At 41.8% G+C, this 17,974-nt stretch overlaps 1 protein-coding gene across 1 annotated transcript in view; it reads left to right on the top strand.

Moving 5' to 3' along the window:
• Nucleotides 1–16,810, top strand: part of LOC148020812 (mediator of RNA polymerase II transcription subunit 15a-like) — a 37,472-nt gene extending 20,662 nt beyond the window's left edge. The window contains exons 7-11 of the mRNA XM_087698623.1: nucleotides 11,763–13,118; nucleotides 13,212–13,553; nucleotides 14,544–14,732; nucleotides 16,206–16,297; nucleotides 16,402–16,810. Coding sequence (XP_087554749.1) covers nucleotides 11,763–13,118; nucleotides 13,212–13,553; nucleotides 14,544–14,732; nucleotides 16,206–16,297; nucleotides 16,402–16,597 — 2,175 coding nt within the window. The 3' untranslated portion in view covers nucleotides 16,598–16,810. The remainder of the gene's footprint in view (nucleotides 1–11,762; nucleotides 13,119–13,211; nucleotides 13,554–14,543; nucleotides 14,733–16,205; nucleotides 16,298–16,401) is intronic.
• The last annotated feature ends 1,164 nt before the right edge of the window (nucleotides 16,811–17,974 follow it).

Genomic DNA, 17,974 nt, shown 5'->3' with positions numbered 1-17,974 from the left:
GGCGTTGAGCAAAACCTTTAGCAACAAGGCGAGTCTTGTGCTTGTCCAAAGAACCATCTCTAAGGTACTTGGTCTTGAAGATCCACTTGATGCCAATCACCTTCTTGTGAGAGGGACGAGGCACAAGGGACCAAGTGCCATTCCTCTCAATAGCCTTCAACTTGGCTTCCATAGCTTGTCGCCAATGGTCAGACTGCAAAGCCTCCTTCATTGAAGTGGGCTCTCGATCCTACATAACACAGGTAATCAAATAATAGTTAGAGCAAACAAGCTTTGTAGAATGTGCCCGGTTTCTCCGTGACCTCTGTGGTCCATCCTGTGGTTCCCACTCCTCAGGGACCCCCTCGATCCCTGAATCTCAAAGTGTGTCACGGGCCCAACGAGGAGGAGGTCGAACCTCTCCTTGTTGTCGCTCTCCATTTGCTAAAGACTCGAGAACATCCACCAGTGGCAGCTCCACTGGAATGGCCGGTGGAAGAGAAGACTTTGAATCAGAAGAAGAACCTCCATCAAGGGGATTTGGCTCCAAAAGAATTGTCTTGGGATACCAACTCTCCTCGGGATCTCCAAGGACGGGGTGCTTCTCAACCCCCTCTGTGGCCAGAACTTCCACGAACCGCACATCTCGGCTCGTGTAGACATCCCGCTTGATGAGATCAAACAGACAATAACCTTGGGACTGGGAGCTATAGCCAACAAAAACCCCGTCGTCGGGAAGCCACCTCAAACTTGTTATGTTGTATCGCCGAGATGTGCACATAGGCGTCACACCCAAAGATCCGGAAATAAGAGACATCAGGCTTAGTCCCAAAGTAAGTCTCAAAAGGTGTTATCCTGTCAACGACCGAAGTGGGAGATCGATTGAGAATGTGAATTGCAGTAGCCACGGTTCCGGCCCACAAGAACTGAGGTGTCTGTCGGTGCTTCATCATGGTGTGCGCCATGTCGATGACACTTTTGTTCTTCCACTTCAAAATGCCATTCTCTTGAGGAGTGTTAGTGTTAGCAAACTTCTAGTGAATACCCCTATCTACACAAAAAACGAGTAAACTCATTAGACATAAATTCACTGCCCTTGTTTGAACACAAGGTCTTCAGTCACCGGCCAGATTGGTTCTCCTCAAAGAGAAGCTAATCCTTGAAGTGAGAGAGAGCCTCCGATTTCAATGTTAAAAAATAGGCCCAAGTCATCCTGCTGTAGTCATCTACGATCAACATGAAGTACAAGCTCCCCTTCAGAGACTTGGTCCTTATCGGGCCATAAAGATCCGTAGATACAAGCTTCATAGGTGATGTAGACCACCCTGAAGCGTTGTTGGGAATTGCATCCCGATGCAGTTTCCCACGAATACAGGAGATACATGACTGATGGCTCACCACTATGTCCGGCAAACCTCGGACAAATGATCCTCGTGACGCCTTCCAAAGGTACTCATAGTTCAAGTGGCCAAATTGAGCATGCCATAGCTCGGATTGTGTGTGAGAGGTGAGAAGAAGAAAGGTAAGAGCTGTAGAAGACTTCAATTTGTAGGTACCATTCTTCTCAAACCCAGAAGAGAGAATCTTTCTCGATCCACGATCAAGGACTCGAACCGCATCACTCTCAAACTCCGCCAAGAGACTAAGAGAACAAATCTTATGGACCGAAAGCAAATGATACCCTAAGCGTGGCACATGCCACACCTTGGAAGTGTGGGTATCACTACGTCCATTTGGAATCAACTGCATCTCACCCTGTGCAGCAATAGACGCAGAAGAGCTGTCCTCAATGAGAATCTGCCTGCGCGAAGGTCGCAAATGGGCAACACTAACGGGAGAAGGAGCCATGTGCCGTGAGGCACCACTGTCCACGATCCACTCTCAAGCTTGGGGAGCTGTCATTGCAGCATTAGAAGTCTTCGGTGTAGAGTCCTCAATGACTGCTAAGTGTAGAAAAGCAGTTGATGAGGGTGCAGCCATCGCTCCCGAATCCTTCATGTCTTTCCTCTTGGTGTTCTTATTGTCTTTGTCAAGGCAATCATTCTTCCAATGACTGGTCTTACCACAAATATGGCAAGTTGATTCCTTCTCCTAGTCCTTCTTGGATTTGTTGTCCTCCATCTTCTTCTTTTGGTCCTTTCCCTTCTTTTGAGAGGCTTGACCAACCAAAGCCTTCGATTTGGAAGCATTCTGTCCCTTCAATTGTTTCTCTTGGTCCAAGATCATAGGAACCAACTCTTTCCACCGAAGAGTCGACTCCCGCCCTGATGCAATAAGAGGGGAAGAAAAGGTACCGAATCGTGGCGGCAAGTGGGACAATAAAGTGATCGCAATGTTTGCGGAGGAAATAGGCTTCCCCGCATTTTGAACCTGCATCTAAAGTTGCCAAAGCTTGTTGATGCATTCCCGAAGCGAAGAAGACTTATTCACGGACAAGGTCCGCATTTGCACCTCCAAAGAAACCCTCTTTTTCAGGGTCATCCAGTTATACATTTGATCGAGCTCGAGCCAAATCTCTCGAGCCACCGTCAAGTGCTTGATGTGAGTTATCACGGTTGTAGTTTAAGATGACAGAAAAAGAAAAGAACGAATCCTGGTATTCAATTTGTTGCAATGATATTGGGCCTTGTTCAACTCCGCACGAGCATTGGAAGGGAGTTTGGACTCATCTCTTATTGAGGGCTTGTTAATCTCCTCCATCACAAGCTCTGCCAAATCATAAGACTTCAGAACGGCCAACATCATCACCCGCCAGATGTGGTAATTGTCACCATCAAGCTTCTGATCTGATGGAAGAGCCGGTAGGACAGTCCATGATTGCCTGGAACTCCAAATCAGTCTCTGTAGATATGTTCACCTGCAATTCTTGCAGCAAATTCACCAGCTGGACTCCTTTCTCGCACGCCCACATTCGCTTCAGCCTTGTTTCGATGCGCAGCCCTCTCACTCGCCCTCCAATGCTGAAAACACAGCCTTGTGTCGTGCTGAAATCTCCTCTTCAGGTAGGTTCTTTAATCAATCCGTCTGATTTTATCGCTCTCATACCATGTCAAAGTGCAGCGATATGGAAGCGTAGGACAAAGACAGAGAGAGTGAACACAGAGAGAAGAGAGAGAGAAAAGGAGACAGTGCAACACAGAAAATCTGCAGTGTAGTATGCTGTATAGGAGTGCAAAAATATACATGGGTGCAGATAAAATATTTGCGTGTGTCTTCACCTTGAGAACTTCGATCTCCGTCAACCCGCGCACTGTTAGTCTCAACAGATCAACTTTGTTAGATGTGAGATCAAAATATATGAGAGTGTGCCATCAATTGACTATAAAGCCGGAAAAGAATAGTGCCCAGCACCAAGCCGGCTGCAGTAAATACAACGGACTGCATAAAATAATAATAAAATTGTCCTACTGCACAAATTGCTAACCGATTGCACAATCTGCTACCAAGTGGCAGTTGACGTGGCTCTTGCTGGGACCTGCTTTGTTGACGTGGCACCTCTGTTGTCCGTATTGCTGATGTGGCCAGGGAGTGACTCGCTAACAAAAAGGTGGTATATCTGACAAGTATGAGGTGGTACCTGGTGTTAGATTTGGGCCTAGATCAATTTATTGGCCACTAATATCAGTGGTGATGACATTTGAGACTAGGCATTAATTAATTAATTAATACCGGTTTAAGGGTCAATAATTATGCAAGGATACTTGGAAGACAAATTGGCCTAGCGAATTTAATTATTGACTCGTGAAATTAATTTTTTGAGCACTAGAATAATTATTAAATTAATTGTTAAAAATAATATCCTAAAATTTAATTTGATAAGCTGGATAATGTTGGAAAATGGGATTAGAAGGTTGTTACTTAGTAAAACTTGCCCATGCAAGTGGGATAAACGGTTTTAGGGTTTGATGGAGTCTATTCTTGCCATTGTGAGAGAGAAGGAGGTTGTTAGAGATCAAAAAGAGGTTGCTGATGTGATTTGTAGCCACCGGGGATTAGTTCTATAGCAAGTGATAGCAATTTGGAGCCCTCTAGGAGGAGGTGACAGCAGCCCAAGGTCCTATTGCAAGTGATAGTATATAGGAGGCGGTAGCAGTATTTCTGGTGGTCCTAAGCTGTAGGTGATAGGTTCCATGGCTGTTTGAGCAGGGCAACAACAAATTTTTAGTGTTTCTCGTGATAAGACTTTGAAATTTCTCTCTATAGCATTCTCACTCATCCCCCTAGCCATCTCTTAAGTTATCTCGCCATTTTTCAGCAATTTGAGCCATTGGAGGAAAAGATTTTAGTCAATCTTTTTTGTAAACCCTAATTTACAATAGAAATTAGGGTTTTGATAGCCGCCTCAGGATGTGTGCGCAAAATTGAGGTCCTAGGACTTCAATTCGAATAGCTGAAATTGAGAAATTTTAGAGAGATTCAAGAGGCCAGCCGACCAATATCGGATTTGGGATTGAATTTGTCTTTCAAGGAGTAGGGTAAAGGCCAATCCCTAAGCAATCCAAGGGGCAATTGGTTTGGAGGCTTATTGGTCAGTTTTGACAGGCAAGAGACACTTGGATTAGCGGAGCAGATTAGAGGATCTTAGTTGTACTCCTTCCATTTGCAATATAAGATAAAGAAATATTGCAAGAAGTGCTAGTTTTGGGGTCAACTGGGTGTCCAATGTCCAAGATTAAAGTGGTAAAGTGTGCATTTTCAGTTTATGTGAATTTTATGCTTGTTGTAAGTAGTACTTAATCAAGTTATTTACTACCCTATCCAAGGAGGAAGGCTGATTTCCAGATGTATGGAAGAAAATGCCAAGACTGTCCAAATGTTGATACAAAACGATATGTGCCAAGATTGGATGCCCTATGGTGGGTCTAAAGTAGAGCCCTAAATTTAATGAAGGGATATGAAAAGAAAAAGAGCTGGGTTTTGGTGGATGGTCCCTAGAACAAAAAATAAGTAGATAACAATGACGAAGTGTTGTTCTCCACTTGAGGATCATAATGCCTCAAGAAGGCCTCCACTGAAGGAGTGGCATGACAAAACATCGGAGGATCCCCCCAAGATGGAGTGGCTGTTGTGAGTCAATGTGTGACATATAGAATGATCAAGGACAAACCAAGCAATCCATGATAGCCTTATGATACTCTTTAGAAGAGCATAGACTCTAATACCATGTGGCGATATGGTAGAGTTTGCAAAAGAGAACATAGAGTGTATTCCCGTGATTGAAATATACTGAATCGAAACACTAATGAAAACACAAAACCGAATAATGAAGATTACTTGAATGAAACAAAAAGTGTTGAATTATGAATGAATAATAAAAACGTTTACACAATGCTCAAGGGTAGAGCTGTCCAAGAGCCATAGAAACAGGGAACGCCCGTTCCGGGCCTTAGGAACGGATTAACGTGTTCCGGCATGTGTCTACCAGCGAAACGCCAATGGAACGTTCCTGCCCGTTCCCAGCCCCGTTCCTGCCCGTTCCCAGCCCGTTCCGGGCCGTTCCAGCAACCGTTCCCTGGAACTGCAGCAAGCGTGGACAGACGACTGGAGGCGACTGCTGTGCAATACGTAACAGGCAACAGCTGCACGCGACGGGGCGACTGCACGGCGGACACGGCTACCAGTACGTAACGGCGAAAGGCGGGCGTCACAGCGCACGACTGACGGGTCGGTTGACCCGTAGATTTTTTCAAAATTTCAATCTTTTTTTTGAAATCTCCTTCACCCATTGACGGGGTTTCACATGCGTGAGCATAAGATCTCTTATCTGTTCAAAATCGGCTCAAAAATTTGGGGCTTTTCTCGAATCTGGGGATCTTAACACAGAATTGGACAATTTGACTCAGAAATTGCAAAGTCGGTGCACATCTACCCGGGAATTTTGGGGCTTTTCACATTTTAGTGAAATTCTTTCAATTTCACTGAAATTAGTGCACGCAGGACTTGGAAAATTTGGGGATTTGTCCAGATTTGGTGTGAGCAAGATGCAACGGTGATATCATGCCACTCTTCTCACTTCCACCATGCAATCTTCCAACTAACTTAATCTATGAGCTCTCTCTCTCTCTCTCTCTCTCTATATATATATATATATTCCGTTCCCTAACTTTAGGCGTTCCCTCCGTTCCGGGGGGTCCCGTTCCTGGTAACTATGCCAAGAGCTAATGGCTCTCATGGAAGCCAGTTGAGGGAGGTGTTAAAGAGTGTGTCATCCATTGGAGACAGATTGTGAGGCTAGAAACCAGGAGTCCAAATCGACATCAATTGAGTGGGCAGGCAAGGTAGTAAAATGTGGTTTGTAGGAGGGACATTGGAGGAGGATGATCCATGAAGAGTAAAGCGATAATAGTCCTCCAATCGTAGATTAGCAAGGCGGTAGCTAGAGACGAACATGTATTGAAGATGTAGAGGTAGCAATTTGTTTGAGGCATATAGTGACTAGTAGTTTAAAACAACAAAATTATTATTATTTGACTTCATTGAAGCGGTGAGCATCTCTTCTATTTGTGGTTTATCATTATTCAGCATTTATTTTCTCTCTATTCATTTGGTAATTATCAAATTATTTTTGATTTTCACTCATGGGCAACAATAACAATGAATTATTGGGCATGCTTAGTACTCACAATCAGCTTGATGGCACCGATTATCCAATGTGGGTTTACATGATGTGACGTGTTTTTGTTGTGAAGAATTTATGGCATATTGTCAATGTCATCGAGCAAAGGCCGGCTTCTCCAACACTGGCACCATCTCCTGCCTCCACATCGAGATGTGGCTATTATGATGCCGAATCATCTCTCTTCCACATCACCTCCCACTCGAGCAGATTCAATGGGATGACTGTGACACCTAGTGCACACCCTTGTTGCTTTATCTGTGAAGAGAGCTGTCATTCCCACACATTTGATCATGCAAGATAGCCAAGGATGCATGGGATAAGCTTTCATCATTGTGTCAACTATGCAATGAAGCGTGCATACTTGTTTACGTAAGCAGTTGGAAGATGTTCTCATGGAAGGAGGAGGTAACATGGATGTCTATCTCATTGGCATCAAAGATCTTATTGAACAATTATTAAATATTAATGAAGTTGTCTGCGATAGTCCGCTTGTTTCCATCACTCTTAATGGCCTAACAGAATCATATAAAGGTTTTTTTACCACTTTGCGGCTGGTAACTATGGGCAACGAAGTTACCTACACTTTCGACCAGGTTGTCTCTCTCTTCTTGTAGGAAGAACAGAGCTATCTCAACGGCAATGATATTGTGGCAACTAAGCAAACCTTTTCTACCTACCATCGTGGAAAAAGTAAAAATCAAGTGAAGAACAAGCACATTGGTAAAAAAACAAGTAGATACCCATGCTGGTCATTCATCTTCTTTGTAAAATAATTCCTCCAAGACGCTTTTCCATGCTGTTCCATTATCTTTCAAGTTTCAACCCTTCCAAAGGTACATCCAACAAACCAAAGAGGTGCAATTATTGTGGAAAGACGGGCTACAACATCATATAATGCATCAGAGAAGAAAAAGGGGGTGTAGTCTTGACGTCAACAATGAGACCGCCAACCTTGCCAAGTCGAAGGAATATACTTTCTTTGTGGAGTGTCAGTATAATCCTTCTAAATACGATGTTTGTTCGTTTATCACTATGTGGCTTCTACTCGGTATTTCGAGAGTGGTGCTTCTAAGTACATCACTTCTAGTTGAGAATTACTCACATGAGTTTTTCATGTACCTAAGGGGGGCATAGTCATGTATGCAAACAATGCCTCTTATGCAATTGAGGCATTGGCAATATGCAGTTACTACTATTTTTGGCACTTACATGATGGTATAGGATGTCCTTTATGTGAAAGGAATTAGGAAGAACCTTCTTTTCATCTCAGCCATTGCTACTTTGGGCTTTTGTGTTCTCTTTGAGGCCTTTGGTGTGCCATTTATAATCATTGAGTACCTTCTTCCATTGTATTGACTGGCACTCTCATGTCAAGATTTATTGTTTTGATACCATGATCAATAGCATGCTGAAATTTCTCTTGATCATGGGATCAGTGCTGTCCAAATTGTAGCAATTACAGCATCATTTCTAGCAACCACTTGCTATCATTTATGTTGATATTTGTCGTCCACCTTTGGCTCCCCAATTCGTCACCATTGAGGGGGCTATGCTTCCATGACCAACAAAGTATTGAGTTGTCCAATCAAGCATCATCATCATTGACAATTCTTTTGTGGATCATTAGCAAGTAGCAAAGAACCTCAAGGACACCAAGGATTTAAGCCTTTTCTAGAAGGGTGTTTCTCCACTTCTCCATGGATTCATGGATTGTGATTGGGCTGGTTTTTCAAAAGGCATTATGATAGATATTTTTATCAAGGCTATTTTTGCATCAGAGTTTTGAGCTATTCTGCTATTTCTACACATGATACTTTTAAAACGTGATCTGTTATTCATTGTGTTGTCATAGGTTGCTATATCCATCAGGATGCACGTGTGCAACCATGACCATATATATCATTTTTCCTAAGATTTTGCTATTGTTCTTATATTAGTTTGCACATTTCATGGAGGCACATGTGTAGATCATCTCATGGGCTACGCGTTGATGCCCTTTGATCCATGATTTGGGCCCCCTAGGCATTTAAACTATCATTAAGTGCAATTGTTGCCCTTTGATCTTAGTCACTGACACTAGGGTTAGGGTTTCCTATGACGGTTAAGCCGATAGGGTTTCATTTTATTATAAAAAGACACATTGTGTGTCATTAGCACGTAAGTGTGCCATTATCTTTTGGTCGCCTTGAGTATTGTACTCTCTCTTACTCGTTTAATACATCGCCTCTCGTTTTATGATTGTGTTATTGTGCATTGATTGATTAATTCATTATCTTTCATTCTCTATCAATTAGTCACACAATTACTTCTCATAGATGAGGAACCGACCAAAAATTCGGGGGTTTACTCATGGGACATTGAAGCACTTTGTGCATTAAAGCTGGAGTTTTGGGGTTGTTTAAATGAGCTAAACAAGATTTGAATGTATAATGCACTTGTTTTAGCTTAACAATGGTAACCCAAGTTTTGTTATTCCAATGTAAACGCCCTGAACAACGTAGTATGCTTAACAATTATGATATTCGCTTGTTTTCGAGATTTAATATAAAAGAGAATGAACACTTAAAGCTGAAAATGAAAATTACTCACAAAATTACAGCCATGAAAATGTAAAAGTAACGGAGACAAGATTGGGGGTTGAAGATGGGCAACCCCCCCCCGAAAGGAGTGTATTTCTGCTCAACCCAAGTCCCTTAGGGAAGAGCTCAGTTACAATCAACCTGAGAGTGAGGAGAAGTAATTCTCACTCTCACAAGATCATGCAAAGATGTACAAACACACATATGCATTATCTATTATGCAATGATAAGAATTGATTTCTTTACAGTATGAGAGAAGAAAGAGGGGAAATCAGCCTTTCTTCATTGTTGATCAGCAGTACATGGATAGGGCTTGCTTCTTGTTGCTAAAATGGAAGAAAGAGCTCGAGAAGGAGGTGCTGTAATGAATTTACAGGCTTGCTGTCCTGTAAAACAACAATGATAGAAGAGGGAATATGGAGGAATTTGATAATGGAGAAGTGGGGGATGATGATGGGGATGGATGGGGCTAGTTTCTCGCTATCTGTGGGTGCTGTACATGAGTTTACAGCAAAGAAAAATGATGCTGAATGAAGAAAAACGAGCTCTGATTTATAGGAGAGGGAAGAGCTAGTACAAAAGGGGAAAGTGGAGTAGCACAAGACAAGTGTCCAGCCACATGTCATGAGATGTGACAAGTGGTGGGACACTTGGAAACTTGTGTGACAAGTGTCTTGACACTTGTCTCTTCTCTATGGCCTTCCTTTTTGGGCTGAATACTGTCAAGAATAGAAACAACCAAATTTAGTAAGCACAGTCAGAGTACAGAATTTACTATTTTTAGAATGACATCCCTATTTTTTAGGACTAGCATTTTTAGGCTAATTCGAGACTCCTAAAATTTAGGGACCTCCTAAAATTTAGGGACCCCTCCAATATGGGTGTCATATGAAAGTTTTTTCCGTGTACACCGCAAAAACGGTATCAGAATCTTCATGTGACTTTCCTATGCAAAGAAATGTGCATTTCAAGCTTTCAGCCCACACATGCACATTGTACAAGCATTTCATAATCATGCCATCTTGTTGATTGTAACTGTCTGTTCTGGCGGATCTAGGCCACACTTCAAGGCATCAATCCTTTCTGTGTGCGAGTCTAACCCTGATATGCGTGAGTTCTGGTCACAGGCGTCCAATCGGCCCATATAGGTGGAAGTATGAACTATCTTTTCTCTAACCCACCGCGTGGGTCCACCATAACCTGTGACCACTCATCAGTGGCTAGATCCAATGCACTTTCTTTATATCTAATTAGTGCAAAGGAAACAAATTTAAGAAATCTTTATTTAGACAAATTAATGAAAAAGGATACAAATTCTGTTTCTATAGAGTTGTGACATCCAAGCTTGAGGAGGATGCAGCCATGTGATGGAGAATGAGCAGGAAATGATGCAACTGACTGCACACGATCTCTTTATAGGCAAGGAAGCAACCAGTGTGGGGGTTTGCTTATGGGACACTGAAGCAGTTTATGTATACTGCACATTTTTAAGCTGGAAACCCAAGTTTTGTTTTTCCAAGCTTGCAAAACTAGTTAATTCAGATCTTAAAGTAGATTGCAGGAATTGTTCATATACCAAGCTTATTACCTTTCTGTTATCAGCAGCAGCACACTCTTCATCCCTTTGTCAGGGGTGAACTGTTTCGATAACAGGTGTTTTCTCCTTTGTTCATCTCAACCAACAAAGGGTGCATTTGGCATCCTCTTTTGTGAAGTGAGTGTCGTTCTCTTCCACTTTGCATGTGCCTTTAGTGGGGGATTGCATGCATGCTCATTTCATTCTACTCTGGGTTTTTGTTTCATGCCAAGGAAACTTTAAATATCAAGATTTACTATTATGATTGTGCGTGGCATGCCACCTTGATTGCTTGATGCTCAACAAATTTACACTCCTAGTGATACTGGTGCTTAGACAGTTATTCACATGCAAAACCTTGGAATGATAGGTGCTGATGCTAGCAGTGATGTTCACTAGATCATTAGACTGCAAATTTAAGTTTGGTGGCTGAACTTGGTTATGATGGTACTTCAGTCAGATTCTAGATCATTTGTTTTATTTTCAACCAAACATGGAATGCTGATAGGGCACAGCAGACCAGCTTAATTTAGTTTGCTGATGGGCACAGCAGAATGATTTTACAACCGGTTTAATTACTGGTTTTGAAATCAATCTGCATTGAACTTCATACAAAGATGCCACTGGTTATGTGATCATTAAGAATCTTGCACTCATACAATGATGCCACTTTGGTTATATGATTGTTAACAATCTTGGGCTCATCACAGGGCTAATGCATAGACAGTTATTCACACATCAAATGCCAGACCACTAGCTAACATTGTGAATGGGCATTAGCTGGTGATCTTTATTATGATGCTACTTTGGTCAGTATTCAGATAATTTGTTTTATCTATTCCCAATCAATTTAGGGTGCTGACTGGCATAGCCAAACAACTTTACAACTGGTTTAGTATTTGTTGTTAATCGATGTGCCTTGAACTTCATAGAGTGATTTTAAATAACTGTTCAAAGGGAGCCATTTCAGCTTTTTTAGTAGTTGAGCTCAATGCATTGATATGTACAGCCCATGGCAGCTGAACAACTTCAGAAATTGTCTCATTACAAGGAGGTGTTGAAACGATTGATTCCATACTTGTTGGCTTCTAAAGGAAACTTTCCAAAGGATTTTAAGATCGATAAGGTTGAAGCCATTGAGAAGCAAATCATAATGATCATGGAGACTTTTAAGCGTCGCAAACGTGTTCCGCAGCAACAACCTACCCAACAACAATCTACACAGCAGCAACCACCTGCAGCACCAGCAGCAGGTCTGACTCAGGTCCAGGGAGCCCAACAAACATCGCATCAGTTACCTCAGAGCTCGCAACAGGAGAAACTTCTTACACAGCCACAGCAAGTGGGTGCAGCTACTACAACTACAACGGATCTCTCATCCAATCAATCCTCCAATACCTCATTGCCAATGCTACAAGGCAATGCATCTGCTTCACTGCAGCAGAACATCACCAGTACTGGTACATCCAACACACTCAATGGTGTACAGGGTACTCCTTCACTTGGTGGTATGCAAGGTACTGGCATGGGCACATTGCATCAGAACAGTATGCCACTTTTCACACAAAGCAATTTGACTGCTTTGCAAACAAATGTTACTTCTATTCAGCAGCAGCAGCAGCAGCAACAGCAACAGCAACAGCAACAGCAACAGCAACAGCAGCAACAGCAGCAGCAGCAGCAGCAGCAGCAGCAGGCACTGCAGCAGCAGCAGCAGCAGCAGGCACTGCAGCATGAACAGCAGAGTTTACTTCAGCAACGTACAATAAAAGATGAACAGTCAAAGCAGCTGCAACAACGCCAGTTGCAGCATCTTCAGATACAACAACAGAAGCATCAGCAGGCTGCTCAACTGTTGGCAGCACAGCAGCCTCAACACATTCAGCCTATGCCTGATCCAGCTGTAATGAAGCAGATGATCCAAATTCAGGGTGGAAGAGCTTTTTTACAACAGCAACAAAAGACTTCATCACAACCAGCATCCTCCCCACAGATTGCATCTCCCCCTCAAATGTCCCCTCAAAGTGATATGCAGAGTATTGGAAGTTCAGTTCTGCAGATTCCCAAAGTTGGAACACCATTACAGGCTGCCACACCACCGTTCATGGCTCCTTCTCCTTCTTCAAAGCTAGAGGAATCTGAACTGAAACCTTTGACACCTGGCATATCCACGGTGACGACTGCTCCATTGAATGGGCACTCAGCTCCTATTGGCACACCTGGTTTTTCTGTGTCACCTTACTTGGGAGAATTTACTCCAAGTCCTCAGAATACTGGGCCTCAAGATCGTGGCCCAAATTACCATCCAGCCTTGGATGAGCGGCAAGTTTCAACTGAACCGCCATTGGATCGGCTTATTAGAGTGGTTTGATTCGCTTCCTCTTAATTTTTCTACTGTGTGCGCAACCCAAAGAGAGTTTTAACTGAGGTTTGGTAATCTGTTTTCTATTTTGATCAGATAAATGCAATGTCATCCAAAGCTTTGGCATCAGCTGTTGGTGACATTAATTCACTGGTAAGCTTGTCAGATAAGTTGGGAGGGTCGGCTCCTGGAAGCCAGTCAAGGGCTGCAGTAGGTGAGGACTTGGCACAGGTGATTAAGTGCAGATCACAAGCCAGAGTTTTCACCTCTGCAGATGGTGGTGCCAGCAATAAGAAGTTCAAAAGACGGTTTGATTCAATGGCACTGAGTATAGTATCATCTGATGGAAGTGTTGTAAATAGTTTACAAAAATTGAATAGTTCTGATGTTGAAACAGAATCAACAGCAACTTCCAGGTTCAAACGGGCTAAATTTGAGGTGATTCCTAATTGCTGGTATTTTTATAATACTTCGGTAATGTGTTGTTTGTTTTTTTTTTTTTTTTGGGTTTTTTTTGGTGGGGGTATTTCTGTTGTGCAGTAGGTAATTTAGAGGGCCTGAGTAGATATATTATGGCCAAAAACGTCAGAATAGTGTATTGGAGATTGTTGTGGTGGATTAAGTAGCTTAGGTTCTCTAAGATGTCAGTATATGGGCCTAGTGGAGCTAATTATCTGAGCAGCAAGCACCAGTATCAAAGAGTAGATATGGACATCCACAGAGTTGGTAAAAGAAAGGTCATCCTCATAGCTAGAAAAAGAAAGGAAGAGCTTTAACCTGTTAAGCTGCACAAATTTTAGATATTATTGGGGTTTTCTTGTGTTTAACCGGTGAACAACTACTCTCTATGGGCTTTCTATGTGGGCTAAGTTGGCAGGTCGGTCAGCTAGAAGGCTTGCAGCTGGTGACTTGAGTGCTGTGATGGGCAATCAATATGTCTGTGTTCCTCGTATGAAATTGGGATCTTGGTTTTTGACCTACAATGATGTCAACCTTCTACATCAGATGTCTGCTTAATGTTTGCTTGTTTTCATTGCTCTCAAACCTATCCAATTCTTTTTGGCTTTTGTTTGCTTAATAGGGGAGGAGGAAAAGAAATTTGTAGTGAAAATATGTTTGTGAACTTACTCTGATACCATAGCAAATGTGTTCCCCATATTTTTGAACATTGAATGGTGAATGTTCATGGCATTCCACAAACACCCATTAAGGCTGGCTGAATACAAAACTAGCATGGCTGTATGTTTAGGGTGGTGGAATTGGTCCACCTTAGCTCTGATAGTGAAGTTAGACATTCGAGAATTCAACATTTAGCTTACAGTTTGAAGTTCCTTAATCTGCATGTCATGTATTGGGATCATTCAATTGATTTAATTTTTGTCTAAATGTTGAACTTTTCTAATGCCTATGCTAACTGTTTTGATCCAGATAAGCAGAAGCTTAGAAGAAGAAATCAATGAAATTAATGAGCAACTCATTGACACACGAGTAGAAATAGATGATGAGGGAGTAGAAGCAGCTGCTGCAGAAGGAAAGGAAGGAATAGTATTGACGTGCTCATATAATGCTATTGCATTGAATCCAAATGTCACATTTCGGACCAACTTGTTTCGTATGGTAAGTGATGGTGCTTTGGTCTCTTTCGTTTGGGAATCTATCTAAACTTGATTCTATTCTGAGTTCTGAAACGATGGCTGGATATCAAAACCATGAGACTAAAGTATCAGTTGGTGCTTATACCTTTACTATTTTGGAATAGTAGTAATATATGACATCTCTCTGTCTAATTAATTTTAAACCCATTTGCCTGTGTCTAATTAATTTTAAACCCATTTGCTTGTAGTATGACATTTTGTGTATGAAGTGCTTAAAGGTGATTTAATTGTGGACTAAAGGGAACTGGTTGAAAGCAATTCCTTTGGATGTTTGTATGTTGCAACTTATGTTGAATGGGGTGTCTTTGTGTCCCCAAGGGCATGGATGATTCACCCTCATCTAATAATCTGTTACTCAGGTGCCTTACAAACTAAAAAATCTCCGGGCAAAATGTCAGTAGAACTCTTGGTTCGAGTAAACAACTTGGGGGTAATAGACTAATGAAAAGCTCCAGTCGTATTGCTAATATTAAACAGTGTAGAAGATAAAATTCTCTTTGTGAAAAGAAAGGGTAAATACAGTGTTAAGGTGCTATGAACAGCTGGCCCTCGATTTACATGCTCCAGTCTCCTCAAAAGTGTCGACACTTCATTGCAGCAGTCACGTTAGCAAAAGGCTATGTATTGTTTGCCAGATTTTGAATCCATGACTGTCACATTACTGAGGCCATTTTCCTGGTGAAGTATATCTGATTTTGGCTTCAACCTGGCTACTTCAATCTTCTCTTGTTGCAGCAATTCTGTGTGTGTTGTTACCAAAGGACTAAGAGAATGATACTGTAATGTGGTGTTGTGAGTTCCACTCCTCCAGTAGAACCCCACACCTGCTCAGTCACGCTTGTCATTGTTTTCTGCTAGTCCACTTGATACTGTAATGTGGTGGTGTGAGTTCCACAGTCCACTCCTCCAGTAGAACCCTACACCTGCTAAGTCAGGCTCACTCTTGTCACTGTTTTCTGGTAGTCCACTTCTCAGTTGTTCTGCCAGCCCTTCTTGTCTGTCCTTTGTCATGTAAGGCTATGGAATCTGGAATAACGCTTGGTGACTGCAGGTACTTCATTCCTGCTCCCAGCTTAGATGGTTGGTTTGCCTTGCCCTGTCCTTGCTGTTGCCATTATCTGATTCTTGGGTTGGGCATGTAGTGGTTCCTTCCCTATTTGGCCTGGTATTTGAGCCCCTCTCTTCTGCAGGATAAGTGCGGTTTCTTCTAGGCAAGTGAACCATGGTGATTCGTTGTATCATCTTTCAAAAATAAAATAACATTCTTATGCTCTTCTGCAGGATAAGTGTTGTTTTTTCTAGGCAAGTGAACCATGGTGATTCTTTGTATCATCCTTCAAAACGAGAAAACATCCTTATATCAGTTTCTTGGCAAGGTTTTATGATGGTGTGCATGCATTTGAAAATACTCTTACTCACCATTCCCTTTTCTCAGGTCCCAATATCACCTCTGCGTTTGCTTATTCCTCCATATTATCCAGAGAGCTCACCGATTGTGCTAGTAGACCATAATGCCCCCGACTTCGAGTACGTATATTGTATATTAAGCTAACCTTGAATTTAGAGAGTGCATTGTTTATTAATCCATATTATTGATTATTGATGTGCTTTGTTGACTTTTCCCATTGCAGTCATCCAGTTTCGCGTACTGCCAGAGATGAATTTTATAGAGCTGTTCGATGTCTATCTCAACCGGTCATGCTTGGAGACATGGCAAAAGCATGGGATGCAAGTGCACGCAGTGCAATGATAGAAGTTGCAACACATCAGGGTGGAGGTTGCTTAAGCTCGACTTACGGGACCTGGCAATCATATGTGAATGCCTAGTTTGCCTGGAGCTGTTGATGTAACAAAAGAAGTGTACAGATGTGGGAGCAGTGACTGCACCATTATTGTCCCTCCCTTCAGGTTGACTGTTGAATATATGCAACTTGTGGCAACTTGTAGAGTATTATCAATCAAAAAGATTGACAAAGTGGAGGGCCTGTAATATAGCTGCTGTTATTTATTAAGCTCTATACAAATGTTTTTTGTCATTTTTATGAAATCTTGGATGACATTTGTTTAAGATGTCCAAGTAATCAGTATTGTTCGATAGGGCATATGATTATACAATGGTTAGAGGCACAAACAGTGCACTTGCAATTTACTTTACCTTAATGCCAGTTCATTGTCATACATGGCTTTCCTCTCACCTTTCCACCCCCCTCTGTATGCTGGTGCATGCATGCCTTTTTTTTCTTGAGTTGGTGGAAAAACAGGATGAGCTGGAATTTTATTTGCTTGGTTTTGGCTGGATTGAATCTATATTATTGTATAATTGACACTACTACCAATCTACAAACTAAACCTGTGTGGCGCTTGTCGTAGGAGCCTACTTGCTCTTCATGGATAGCATTTGGTAGGGAATCATCATGGATGTTGAAATGGACAGAAAATTGCAATGACAGGGACAAGGTGTGGAAGATGTAATGGACAGAAACTTACAATGACAGGGAAGTGTGGAAGATCTTACTTGAGCTTGCTTAAACCAAAAATTAGATGTAATGTCAATGTTTCTTGCTTGATGTGATTTCGGATGGCGTTGCTACAAATAGAAATGCTTCAATGGTTAAAGAGTAGTTGGCAAAATAAATGGAACAAAAGAAAAACTTTCCATGCTTATATAGTGAATACTGGTACTACTCTCCTACAATACATGATGTGTGGAGAGTCCACCCAATTCTCCAAAAGTTAATAATAGGGGGGCTGGGGTCAGGGTTTGTGTTCTAGCCTTTTCATTAAAGTGCAATATGCTCTTCAAGTCTAGGTACTAGCCCTAAAACTTGGTTTTGTGATGATACGTGGTTATCTAAAATCGTATGTAAGCCATTTCCCCACTCTCCTTGTTGGGATATGGTGAGTTACTGTGTTGATCTTCACGAGAGATTCTATGGAAGGTAGATTGGAGTGGAAGCAAGGAAATATTGAAGATGGAAGGGTGCTAGAGTAAATTTTTTTTGACCATATCAAATCAAAAGAGCTTAATATGTTAATCTAGGTACTACTTATTTGTAAGCTGCTCTTAAGATTTTTTCAAATTATTACTTATGGGTGAATATACAAATTGTGATTATAAATATTCAATGAGAATTGGGTTTGCCCACTTTGCCAATTTTTCATTATGTTCGAAGTCGTGTGTAAGAGACTTACAATTGTTGAGAA

Source organism: Lygodium microphyllum, chromosome 18 (assembly GCF_053477565.2).
Source record: "Lygodium microphyllum isolate KBCC chromosome 18, Lygodium_microphyllum_v1.1.10, whole genome shotgun sequence".
Taxonomy (NCBI): Eukaryota; Viridiplantae; Streptophyta; class Polypodiopsida; order Schizaeales; family Lygodiaceae; genus Lygodium; species Lygodium microphyllum.
Note: the sequence above shows the minus strand (reverse complement) of the source record. Positions and strands in the feature narration are given on the sequence as shown.